The sequence below is a fragment of the Protopterus annectens genome, chromosome 11.part0, assembly GCF_019279795.1.
Source record: "Protopterus annectens isolate FY-2018-M chromosome 11.part0, PAN1.0, whole genome shotgun sequence".
NCBI classification, from domain to species: domain Eukaryota; kingdom Metazoa; phylum Chordata; order Ceratodontiformes; family Protopteridae; genus Protopterus; species Protopterus annectens.
Window position 1 is genome coordinate 1,375,386,620 of NC_056745.1, and position 14,475 is coordinate 1,375,401,094.

The following is a 14,475-nucleotide window of genomic DNA, read 5'->3' on the forward strand; positions in this document are numbered from 1 at the left end:
TTGCAGGTTATCTTTTTGAGTATATCTGGCTGTAAAGGTACTGCAGATCACTTCCTTTTCTTCCTACACTGATATATAAGGGAAGTAATATATAATGATTTTTGTATATATTTTGGTAGGTTACATTGTTTACATAAATATGACAGTGTTTGAGTAAATATAATTCTGAGTTTGATAGTCTAAGATACATAAAAACCTATTAGAAATTTTGCTTATGTAGATATTCCCTATGGTCTAACTTTGTTTGAAGGTTATTAGATAGTCTAGTTAACTCTATAATATTCCTTTAGATACTTTGATTCAGTTTTGATTATAAGAGCTATACTATGTTTTTTCTTTTTTTGGTCATATATAGTTGCCTATTTTGTATTGTACTTATAGGAGTAATCCTTCTTATCAGATTAATTATTTGAAAACTGCTATTATGTGTTTAACAATAAACTATATTCTAGATTTTTTTTTGTTTTCAATTACATAATCTATTTATTAGTGGAGTCTGCGTACTGTTGTTACAGTTTAGGGTTTTGATCTCAGTGACTTATGTCATTGAGATTAGAAGGCTCTAACTCCATATGGGGAGCTTTATTGTCTTTTTTTAATTTAGAATATGTAATCATTTTCTTAAGAAAAAGTTTTTTGATATCCAGTGTAGCCTACATGAAAGAATATATATGATATAATGTCCATGGAATGTTTACTTCCCAGAATGATTTTAGATTCACTCAGCGTTTTGTAAAAATCTACTGCCAATCATTAGCAGACCAGAGTTCCACTGTGGCGACCCCTTACCAGGAAAAAGTCAAAAGACAAACAACAACAACTTGTTCAATTTGAACAAAACCTTTTTTGGAGTGAGATTCTTATATGTTATACATGATATTGATATGTTATTAGTATATCTTACACTCATAATAATATAACATGATCACGTTGAAAGGTTTGTCTCATAACATAAATGGTCTGAATAATCCTTATAAAAGAAGTAATCTGTTTAAATATCTAGCCTTCCATAAACCTAATATAATACTTTTACAAGAAACCCATTTAATAAAAGATACTATTACATTTCTAAATACAAACAAACATACAATTATTGTAAGCTCAGAATGTACAAAGAAGAAAAGAGGTATAGCAATCTTGTGGAATAAAGCATCACCTATACCCAGAATTATCAAACCATATCAAGACAATAAAGGCATACTTTGTATGGCTATAGTAGAAATGGGTAAGAAACTATACACATTAATAAATAATTGCTGGATTCCTGGAATTGGTACTAATACTATTAGACATATCTTAAATCAAATAATATCTTTTTCTGAGGGTCATATTATTATGGAAGGAGATTTCAACTGTATCCCAGACCTAAAAGATACAACCACTTTAGGTAAAAGAAAAATTACACCACAAGCTAAACAATTACTAAAAATTCTTAGGCACCTACTTACTTAAATATATTTATGATTTTGTGGACTATAACTTTTTACTATATACATTCTATTCTAATAGACACAAAACCTATATCAGAATTGATAGAATATTACTTTCTACACAGATAATTCATGATTTAGTTAATAATAAAATTATATCTTGCCCAGTTTTTGGTCATAATGCTATTTTATTCGAACTTAATATTAACAATACTCCTAATGTTCAAATTAAAAGAATTCCAGCCTACATTACACAACTTAAAGATTTTCAATAATTTTTAAAAGAGGAGATACAAAATGAAGATATATTTACCCACATCTCCCACTACAATAATCTGAAAACCCTACGCTCATCAAAGAAACTTCTAGTATCCACCACTAAATTCAATAACAGGGCTGGGGACTCTCTATTCTCCAACAAATTAGGAAAAACTTGGAACCAGCTCCCTAGTAAACTAACCTCCCGCTCCTCTACACCACTTTTCAAAAAGCTGCTTAAAACATACCTCAAGAATCACTGGCTTTGCTCTTGTACCAACCCAGACTAGAAAGCTACTGCCTACTACTCTCACCTTTCACTTTTCATTGTACTACTGCACTGCCAGTACCTCTCATTAACCTTACAGCTTATGTGCAGTTAGCTATCTTACTCTGTACTTTCTAAGTTTTTCTACATAATCCAACTTAGAGTTTTACCTGCTCTCTTAGCTGACAACAGTATATATGAGTCTTCAACATCTGTATCATCACACTCCTGCTGTATCAGAGTTTTCTTGCTCTTATATCAACTTAATCCTGCTATTAACTACACCACTAAAGTATTGCATCTTAAACTGCTTTCTCATCACTCTATATTCATACTTCCAGTTATGATATACTATTTCTTCCCTTTTTATTGATGTTAAGTTCCTGATCTCTAAATCTATGATTTTAATGCTCTTTAGTCTTGTAAGGATACTCTACAAGTTGTTTACAAATGTGTTCTAGGATTATAAATATATTGTTTTTATTGTGTTTATGTATTTTTTCTATGTTGGAGCTTTTCTCCCCAGGCCTCCACTGAAAATGGACATATATCCAGTTGGACTAGCCCAGTCAACAAATGTAAAATAAAATAAAATAAATAAAATTTATTTGAGATGCTTTAAAAGCATGCTTATATGGACAAATTAACAAATGGTATTACAATAAGATGAAAATTTGGGATAAAGACATGATAATTATACAGGGTAAATTGGACTCATTACATATCAAAAATAAACACAATCTCACATCCAAAAATACAAGAGATGAGATATATAAATTAAATGAAGAATATAGCTCTATTCTTCATCATAAGATGATGATAACTCTAGAAAAATACAAATTTCTTGCATATTCAGTAAATCCTAAATACTTATCTAACCTTAAGAATAAGACTAAGAGACTAAATAAACATAACTATATTAAAGAAATACTCTCTATGAGAAAGAAAAAAGATGTAAATAGCATTTAAGATATAATAGAAGAATTTAGAAATCACTTTCATGAAATCAATCTAAACAACAAATAGAATCTGAAGATAATATTAAAAATGTTATTAATAAAAATATATATGATAGACTTAACCAACAACAAACTGAAGTTATTGATAACCAAATCTCTTTAACAGACATACAAAATCAAATTAATAAGCTTAAACTTAATAAAGCACTGAGAAACTATGGAATTATTCCAGAAATATACAAGATAATGCCCAAAATGGCTATTTCTTTGCTACATAATGTATATAATGCTGCCCAAAATAATATCACTATACTCCCATCATGGCAATATACATTCATATCCCCTATCTTTAAATCAAAGACCCAAAATATTGTTCCGCTTATAGACTAATATCTTTATTAAACATTGATTATAAGATGTTTATAAATATAATTTTGAAAAGACTAAATAGATTCTTACCCCAATTAATAGATGAAGACAAGACAGGATTTTTGTCTAATAGAAGTACTTTTGATAATATAAAATGAACTTTAGCTATCATTGATTTCTCCCAAAGAAAAAAAAAAGAAATTTAACATTAATTAGTCTTGACATAAATGCCTCATTTGATTCAATCAATTGAAATTATTTATTTATTTTTTTGGAATGCATAAACTTCTCATATAATTTTATCAATCTACTAAAACATTTATATGAAGGAACCCTTGCATATATCAAAGTAGGCGCTTATATTTCAAATAAAATTCCAATCATAAAAGGTACCAAACAAGGATGCCCTCTCTCTCCTTTATTGTTTACTCTGATTATGGAACCTTGGGTGAATGAAATAAGAAACAATAAGAATATAGAAGGTCTGGAGATAGATACAGATATAATAGTTAAGATCCAATTGTTGGCGGATGATATACTCATTGCCACAAAAGGAAATGAACCCTCAATTTTGTCACTATTTGATTCAATTAAAATCTTTCAGATGATGTCTGGTTTGTCATTTAATGATAATAAAACAAAAAATGTGCCCATATATTATAATAGTAATAAAAAATCTAAGGATAATACTCAGCGCACCCCTAATATAGATCATATTATTTACTTTGAACTTACATTTGCTAAAGATATAAAATCAATAATACACCTAAATTACAAAAATGTTTACAAAATAGTCAAGATTTTTTTTCAAAATGGAGCACTATTCTATTCAATAAGGAAGAAAGACTATTATAACAATGATAATTTTACTCAAAATTTTACACATTATACAATCTATTTAAATTCTTCCCTCAGAAAAGTTTATTAATAAAATAAACTCTATGATTCTAAGATTCTTTTGGTCTCAAAAAACCTAGAATTACATTAATCAACACATTAATAGTTGGAATAATGGCGGAATAGCATTTCCAGATCTAAATCTTTACTCAATGTCCTCTATAATCTGAACAATCACACAACTTTTAGATATTACATATTCAGCAAAATGGAAATCTTCCTGGGAATTATCAGCTATGCAGCTTATAAAGAGACCTTCAACTTATCAATTAAAATCAATAAATAGTCCTATTTTATGGATATTAAAATATTATTTTGTCACCCACATAAATCCCATCCATACTAACAGCTACTTTACATTCTATTATAATTAATTTTAGGAATTTTATATATAAACATCTCAAATACAAAGATTGTTTTTTCTTGTTGTTCCCTATAGCATTCGCACAACAGAATTTTTTAACCTCAGATTCTAACAAGATTATCTTATTCAAAAATAATGAGCTTAAATTTTGGCTTCAATTAACATCTGAATACAAGACCAAATCAGTTGATTACATCATACAGGAATATGGATTTGATAAATCCACACGGCTAGACATACAATCTCTTTTAATATATTTAGATAATAAATTAGATTTAATGCCATCTAACAATAAACTCAACTCTAAGATCTTATTACAAATTGTTCAATCAATTTTACTACATAAACATACATATTCAGACAATCTCTCCTTTATTTATAGAGTATTGAGAGAAGAAACATTTTGTTGTCCACATAACTACTAGAATTACTATAATTCAATTAATAATAATCTCCCAAGTGAGCAAGACAAAGTTAATATATTACAATCAGCTGGGAAAACATTCTTTCATTGAAATGGAAAATATATACTTGGAGATTTTTGAACAGATCATTTTACACACCCCAATTAATGAACAGAATTAACAAAAAACAAAACATTTGTAATAGATGTAATTCTAATATAGACATTAACTGGGCTTATATGTTTTTTGATTGTCCTGATTTAATCACATTCTGGAAGAATGTAAATGATTTATTACAAACACTTTTACAGATAGCTTCATATTAAACAAATATTTTGTTATATTTAATACACCAATTCCACAGTATGTTAGAAAAACAAAATACCCATTTCTTTGGACCATACTAGTGGTGGCTAGAAATGCAATAATGAAAAATTGGATTTCAAAATGTCCTCCTACTTTTCATGAGTTCCCTAATATATTAAAAGATGTATGTCATTTACAAATAAAAAACATAACTTCTAGAACAACTAGAAGGACACATGAACATCATTTGTGGGTCAACTTACAAACTCTGTTGGGAAAAAATTAACTTACTTCATAAAGGTAATAAACTTTTGTCCTTTTGATTTGTGAATTATATTACAACATGATAAATATATTGTAATCTAAGCATGAATTCTGGATGACTTTGTATATATTTTAGTTTTTATGATTTTGTTAATTTTACTCATATATCTATATGGGATAAATATATGTTATCAATTTTTAGATTTGTAGTATATATTCTCTTGTATAACTTTATATGATTGCTTATATAATTAAAATCAATAAAACTGGTTTTAAAAAAAGAATATTCCCAATTAAAAACAGAGGATTAAAATAGTGGCAAAACAATTACATTGTAGTCCTTTAAGTTAATGATTTAAAATATCTGTTATTTAAAGACACATTAACCTCTACCACTCTACCAAATCTTCAAGGTGGCACCCTTTTGAAATGTTGGGATTCAAAATGTGAAGTCCTGATGTAACTGAAGATCTAGGAGAGGAGTGAATACCAAACATTGTTCTTCTCCTTTAAACTTTTTTTTTTTTTTTTGCAGTTGAGCAAGCCTCCTACATTACCTCCTCCCCACCATATGACTGAAAATGTGAATAGACCAACTCCAAAAACACTGTACCTCAGAGAAAAATGAATATTCCAAAAAATCGCAGACTTAATATTTACAAGTCCGGATTTTTGGCAATTCAGTTTCCGCATTACAAGATTTGCTCATTCAGGTCCTGTTATTTCAGAAGGTGTCCCCATAACATACTTTTAATATTAATAGCCTTCTTTAAAACTGGTGGTTCATTTGCTTCAAATTTTTATCTATCAAAATATTTTTACCATAGTGTCTATCATACCATTCATTGGATCAACATCATTGTGTCAATAAAAAAATAAAAAATAATAAATCTTCTAGTCTTTGCATTTTAATGTGCTTGTTTAATGCATTATTCTCAAACTTGGTTCATGTAACATACATATTTTCCAAGATACACTGTGACAGTCTACTAGTTGTTTTACCTACATAGAAGCAATCACAGTGACTCTACCTACTTAAATAGACTAGACTTTGGCCAGGATTTAGAAAGGTTACTGTCAGTGGTAAGACTTTTTTTTCCACTGTTAGTGACCATGTGTCTGTGTGTGTGTGTGTGTGTGTGTGTGTGTGTGTGTGTGTGTGTGTGTGTGTGTGTGTGTGTGTGTGTGTATGTATGTGTGTGTTTTGGAGGTCATAGCAGGAAGAGAGTGTGCTTATGTGTAATGATAATTGATTGGGTAGGTGTGTGCATGAGGGTAATCTGGTGAGGGGGGTATGCTGTATGGTGAGTGCATGTGTGCATGTGTATGTGTATGTCATACCTCTTAACCTCATAGTGTAAGAAGTCTGGACAATGCCAAAAATAATGGGGTAACAAGGACCCAAAATAGGAACAATTTATAAATATTCCTCTTATTAATATAGAAAGATTATAGAATAACGGGTTTATCCCTATCATACATTTTCTGAAGGGTGTGAACTCTGAAAGTCAAATGACTGTCATTATTTAGTTACTTCAATCTTCGATGATTTGCCAGAAAACCACAAAATGTATGACTAACAGACTAAAAATATGAGGCAAGAATGGGGACATTCTTTGAAAATATGGACAGTTGAGAGGTATGGTGTGTGTGTGTGTGTGTGTGTGTGTGTGTGTGTGTGTGTGTGTGTGTGTGTGTGTGTATATGTGTGTGTCATCTATGTGTGTCTGTGTGTGTGTGTGCGTGTGTGTGGGTTTGTGTGTGTGTGTTTGTATGTGTTTATGTGTGTGTGTGTTTGTGTCTGTGCATGTGTGTGTTTGTGTGTGAGTCTGTGCCTGTGCATGTGTCTATGTGTGCCTGTGTATGTGTGTCTATATGTATGTGCTCATGCGTGTGCATGTGTGTATTTGTGTGTGAAACTGTTTGAATGTGTGCATCTGTGCATGTGTATATGGCATGTGGGGGTATATGGCTGCCATACCTAAATTCCTCTTGATGTATGTGGAAATCCTGTAAGACTTGAAGGGAGCACTAGACAGCAGGAACAGTCTGTACTGTTACCCTTAACCACTTAAAAATTAAAAGAACTTACAATTTGATACATGAGGGCTGTATGGGGAACACCAAATAACAGGACCAATCTGTAATATTCCCCTTATCCACTTAAAAGGTTGCCAGAATTCAGGTCGTGGACAAAAATAAGTTTGAAATTTAAATGTGTGGTATTATTAACTGACTGAAATGGTCCATGATGTAAAGGGGCTATGCTGAACAGTCTCTGACAAAACTGTGAGGAACACTAGATTACACCAAGGAATCTTTTTAAATAATACTTTAATTAATTAAAAAAATTATTAGAGCAACAGGTATTGCATCTAGATGCATTTACTGAACAATAAGAAGAACAAAACTATAATGGCTTTATTGAATGAATGTAATCATTCATGATTTAAGAGGGACAGCGACAACTCAGAAATGTTTTCTAAACTCAGGGACAGGTAAGAGGCAGGGCGGTGTGTGTGTGTGTGTGTGTGTGTGTGTGTGTGTGTGTGTGTGTGTGTGTGTGTGTGTGTGTGGTTAATGAATGATGGGTGTGTCTGTGCTAACATGATGCTCTGGCCGACAGTCATGATCAGTGCAAGGGCACCAAAAAAGGGCCTGTAGTTAAATTATATCAGTGGGAATTAAATTTACATTATGAGTGATATCTATGAGCCTATACAAGATCCATACAAATATGCCACCATGGACTCTTCGATTAAGTTGCAAGCCTATTAACCTCTATGGATTCTTACATATCTTTCAAATTTATGTATGTCATCAAACAATTTTCTGATGTCAGAATTCCCCATTAAAATATGCCAGTTAGTGTTAATGTTTTTTTTTTATTATTATTTTAGCAGAATCTAGTGTTTAAGATAAACTCATAGAAAGTGTATTTTTTCAGTAATTGTATTGCAATTTTAACATCTATAACCATGCAACAACATTGGTAGAAAATTCTCATTTTTACATTTCACTACATTTGCTATTTATTTTATCTAGTCTTTATTGTAACCACTGAGATCCGCTTGGATTGTTGAGCTGCACATTTTCTTTTGCAGAAACAGCTCAATTATCCTGCACTGGAAAATATTTCTTTACCAGTGATCCTTACAGCTATATTGCCTGGAGTTTTATGTTCCTCGTAGGTTTACCCTTGGCAAATTGTTCTGAGAAAAGGAGACAGACAACCAGCAATTCAACATTTCTCCAGTAATAGCTTATTAGAGAAACCTATTCAGAACAGGGATCTTGGAGCCTACCACTGCAGCCAGAGGTGGAACGATCCCTGTTTGTGAGAACCTGGTTCCAAGGTCATCCAGATAGTCCGGTCAGTCTCAGCCTGAAAAAGCTACTTATGCTTCCAAACAGGCTCATATCCTACAAGGGATATGGTGGGTTTCAAGTGTAATACCAAAGATGGTAAGGCAGGATTAGGAAGCACTAAATCTGTTTACAAATCAAGTAGCTTGCGGTTACTTGCATTCCAGTCTATATTTTCTTTTAACCTGTATATGTCATTTCAAGTATAGAGCTTGGGAACTTGGAAGGGAAATGTCAGTCATTAATTTATAATTGTAGAAGCAAGATTTTAATAAAATTTTGTTGAAGATGTGGTGGAATACAAGGATCCCAGAAGTAGGATCATCATAGCTATCTCTCTTGTATATTTCCTGTATATGGGTATTTGGGTGTTATTTCCACTACTGCTTGTCATGTAACTAGCATCATGAACAAAATCAGTTTTCTGTTTACCCAAGTATAAAAGAAACATTTCAATTAGCATTCAGTCAGGTAGTTACCTGCTTTCCTTCAGTAATCTGCATACATGTGTAAATTCTTTTATTAGCTCCTTTGAAGGAACTCTAATCTCTGTGGCAATATACCATATTAATATTAATCATTCTGCAATCTTTGTTCATTATACAAAAATCAGTAAACAAACAAGTCAAGATTATATTTGATGAGTTTTTCCAGCATAATTCTTATAATTCATGTTTTTTCAAATAAATTAAAAGTAAAATTTTGCATCAAAATGAATAGGTGCGCGTGAAATTATTGGGTCTATATTAGTTCGCCAAAAACACTTTCCAGCGAACACACATTTAGCAACTGTCATTCAGCAAAAATCACTTCTGGAATTTGCTGAATTCTCCCAGGATAAAGAAATACTCGCCCTGCAACACAACAGACCCACATCTAGCTAAATCAAACCCACCCAAATGGGGGGCTTCACCCCCACACCCCCCCACCTCCATTAACTATATATACCAACTCCAAGATCATACTACAGTGGATTAAAGGGCAAAGTTGTGTACTTGGCCACCTACGTCTTTGCTATGGGAGTATTCAGTAAATCGCAGAAGTGATTTTCGCTGAATGGCGACAGCTGAATGCATGTTAGCTGGAAAGTGTTTTTGGTGAACTAATATAGACCCAAAATTATTTATATATGGTCAGTCCTAAAAGGCAAAACAGTAGATGAGATTACCAAGATCTCACTGTATTGGTTATAAAATAATAATAATAAATAAAAAACCTGTTTCAGTAAATGATTACATAATGCTATAAGCTGAAAGTATTAGCATATGCATTCATATAAATAAACATATTGGTCTTGCTCTATAGGGAGATCGTGGCAAGAGAGGAAAAAATGGAGCCAATGGACAACCAGGGCCCCCTGGCATACAAGGAGAAGAGGTAATCATAATTTGTGTCAGTATATCTGGCATAGTCAGCAAAATAATTTTAAATACACTTTGTCTGTAGAAGTTGTATAGACTTTAGTGGCCTTATTATGTACTACAGGAATTAAGGAATATATTCAAATAAATTGATTGTTATACAGTCAGTATATGCAATGCAGCTGTAATTAATATCTGGCATTATTTATATCTTATTATACAAATTTGTGCTTTTTTATGCATCAGTATGTATGTGTTTTATATGCTTATGTGTATAAACACCAGAAGAAGCAGCAGCCCTGGTAGAATGAGCATTTTCAGAAGCAGAAAGGCTCTTCCAATGAAAGGAGTAACAAAAAGAAATGTCCTTAGAAATCCATGAAGTGGGCATATTAAGAGACTAATTAAGAGACAAGTCATTACCCACCTTGGGCATAAAAGATGGATTAGTACAAAGAGACACCCTATCTTTATGAAAAACTAAAAAAGGAGGGACAGCCATAAGGGCATGAAGCTCAGATACCCTTCTAGCTGTAGTAAGGACCAAAAGAACAGTCTTTTGTTTACAATGCTGCAAGGAAGCTGAAGCTAAAGGCTCAAAAGGAGCCTGAGTCAATTGTTTTCAAGAACATAATTAAGGTCCCAGGAAGGAGGAATAGGATTCCTGGGAGGCCTAATATGAAGGAAGCCTTTAAGAAACTGTTTGACCTCAAACCTAGAAGCCAAAGAAAGAATCAAAGGCAGACAAGCAGAAATAGTTGAAAGGTGACCTTTAACTGAAGAGTATGCTAACCCAACATGGAGCAATTTCCATAAATAAGACAGAACCAGAGGAACCTTCACAGAATGTAGATCCTGGTTATGATCAAGGCACCAGACAGAAAATCTCTCCTATTTGGACAGATAAGATTTGCTGGTAGTTAACTTCTTGGCCACTTGCAGAACTTGGACCACTTCCTCTGAAAAAAAAAGGTAGCTAAAAGGGATCAAAACCCCATCACCCACAGTGTCAGATGAAGAGTGGACAACTGAGGACGGATGGGAGACCTATTGTCTTGCGTGAGCAGGTCTACCATGTGAGGTAACTTGTAGTGATTACCCTTGTCTAGATGCAGAAGGAGAAGGAACCAATGCTGTCTGGGCTAAAAGGGAGTTTCCAACAAAGTTTTGGGGGACTCCTGTTCTATCTTTAACAGGACCCTTGGTATGAGAGGAAGGGGAAGGAAGGCATAGAGAAACATCCCCTTCCGAGAGAAAGAGAGGACATCCACCTTCCATGCCAGAGGACTTGGTACTCCAGTGCAGAACAGGAGGAAGCCATAAACTCATCAGAATAGTCCTGCTCCCTAGGCCTCTTAAGAAGAGTAGATGACAAAGGTGGGCAGGAACAGAAACTCCTTGGAGTGGCTTCAAGGCCATTAGTACAATAAAACAATCCCTGGGTAAAGTCCTGCCATTCACTCTGGGGATCCTTAGGAGCAGGGCATATATGTTTTGTTTTCTGTTTTTTTTTCAAAGGGATGTCAGCCCTAAAGATTTCAGGAGGTTGGGACCCTTGCTTCCACTCAATCAACATAGTAGGAATCTCTTCCTGAGCAAGAATCTGTCTTAACGCCCCTCAGTCCCTTGGACATGATCACCTGAGATTTCCCCTCAACATCCACAAGTGATGTGGATTTTCACCAGCCTCAAGACAGATGCCTGGGGGAGTTGGTACAGCATCTGAATCCAGCCTGGCTTTTTTGGTCTTCTTCTTGGCAGATGGATGACCCTCAGGATGGGGCAATTCTGCCAGTGCATGCTGTGCCAACAACTTAAGATGTTGGTTCTCTAGGTATAAAGACAAGGAGGAGAGACAACTACAAAGGGTCTTAAGGACAAATGCTTGATAAATCGGGCAGGACGTATGATCATGAGAAGCACCCAAACAAAAAATCTCTGTCTATCACACTGCCATTTTCCCTTTCTGGATGACAAGTAGCCTTGCAACAAAGATAAAAACAAGATAAGAAGAAAACGCCAATGGGGCACTTGATTAAAAATGGCTTGGCAATGAGCAGAAGCAAAGGACTATTCAGATCGACAATCAGAGATGGCATTCAGACTGGTGGCAAAGAAGTTCTGAGGTATGTACGTCTGTACATACTTTTTATGGCCTAAGCTGTGAGCGGGGAGCATATGTGTGATGTACAATGCCCTTTGAAAACCTAAGGCTATGGTATACTGCCTGAACATTGGGCTACCCTTGGCAGGGAATCCCTTTAGTAAAGAATACTGCAACCATCATACAAAAGGACATCGTTAAATCTCAGCCAGCTGATCCCCAGCACTGTCTCTTTGTTGCAAATCCCGACTGAAAGTTTGTTTGTCAAACCTGAAAACTCTGTGAATCTGATGGTGCTTAAATCAATATCCTAGTTCTTTTGGTTATTTCTAAATGTTGTATTACTGTATGTTAGCTATCTATTGTTAAATAGTTTTCCTGTGTTATAGCCATGTTTTGGTACCTTAGCTATTTTTGGAGCTTGTTTTAGACCCCTGCTTCATTTTGACAGAGATTCCCAGTGCCCTACATCTATCATTGAGTCTGCTGGACACTCCAGTCAAGCATTGGACTATTACTGATTACAGCTGAGACCAAAGTGGATCCTAAGGGTATCCTACGGGGTTATTGCTGTCGTACAAGTGTCATTTATTTTTTCCATTTTTTGTAGGCTGTCTCAGTTTTCCCCTCCCTCTATCTAGTTGTGTGGTGTGCCTTGAGGTGCTGGTGTGCAATGGGAATTTGTGACATCTCACTCCACCTCCGATGAAGCTCAACCATGTCTCAGCCCTAAACCACTTTGGACTATGTCCTACCAGCCCCATTCTTAGCTTTCATTGTAGGAAGCACCCACACGACCATCCTCCCTCCCTGGAATGTGCATGCACCATCTCATCCCTGCTAGCAGGTCAAGTGCCTGAGACACTAATCAAACTAGGGTAACATGGACCATAAAGGGGTTTTATCCCTCTATGCCACTGCACTGGCTTTTGGGTTCCATACCTGTCTAGTTGGTAATGTCTATAGCAGTTCATTATTGATGAAGTTCAGACCTACAAGAAGTTAAACTATGTAAGTTTCTTGCCTATATGTGTGCAGTGGGAATCAGTAAACATTCTCTTAAGGAGACTTGTGCGTAACTAATGTTTGACTACAGGGAGGCATTCAATAGGAAAATAAGCTAACTAGAGCATCTGACTTAAGTATACAGGACAAAATTTAAAAACAGGAATATATTGTTAGAGTACAGAATACAAGCTTTTAAACGATATACCCACCCAGCAGCAGCTATATTGGTAGATTTTGCAAAGGCATATGACTCTATTATATGGGATTATTTGGAGGAGGTAAGGAAAAATTGCTTTGGTCTGCCACAACACTTTATAAACCTGCCCGTTTGTTATGGATTCGATATTACCCTTTCCTTTCACTTTACATAGGGGTACAAGGTAGGTTTGCCTAATTTCTCAGCAGTATTCCTTTTAGCCATAGCACCACTAGTTGCATTTATTTGAGACTGCTATTTAACTTAAGGCTAGGAACTTATTTATTTATTTATTTATTTGGTATTTGCTTACTGGGACAGTCTGACTGGGTAAGTGCCCATTTTCAGCAGAGGCCCGAGGAGTAAAGCTCCAGAAACAGATAGCAAAATTAAAACATTTACATGGATTACAGAGACTTTTACAACAACAGAAAATTATAATACAGGGATAATTTGAAAAAGTAACAACAAGCAGTAAAGTTATATTATAGTTATATTATTTTAGTGACTGTTGTCCTCAAAGTAGTATATGAAAAAATAAACAATAATGTTATAACACTCTATAAACAAACTAGCTGAGACTTTTAATAGTCGCAATTAAAATTCCTTGAAAGATAAAAGGTAGATTAAGGAAGGAAAATGCATGAAGACTTCATAGATATGGTTTGCTCCAGTAAAGGCTAGCAGAAAAAGGGAAACCATAACTGGTAATAGGTAGGGTATAGAAATCATTAAGATATAACTGCAAAAATGAGAAAAGCTGCAGGAGAAGTTAGTCGCAAGTTCTAAGATATAAAATTGGAAATGGCTGCTAAGTTGTTGAGGAGCATTGGCAGATCCATTTGCTGGATGGATGCTCTTTAAGTTGAGATTTGAAGGAATCGTAGTGAGGTATAAGTCTGAGTGATTCAGGAATACTAT

At 34.1% G+C, this 14,475-nt stretch overlaps 1 protein-coding gene across 1 annotated transcript in view; it reads left to right on the forward strand.

Moving 5' to 3' along the window:
- The window catches only part of LOC122815075, a 3,014,144-nt gene that overhangs the window by 1,660,739 nt on the left and 1,338,930 nt on the right, over positions 1–14,475 (forward strand). Inside the window, exon 87 of the mRNA XM_044087319.1 lies at positions 10,191–10,262. Within this exon, the coding sequence (XP_043943254.1) occupies positions 10,191–10,262 (72 nt within the window). The remainder of the gene's footprint in view (positions 1–10,190; positions 10,263–14,475) is intronic.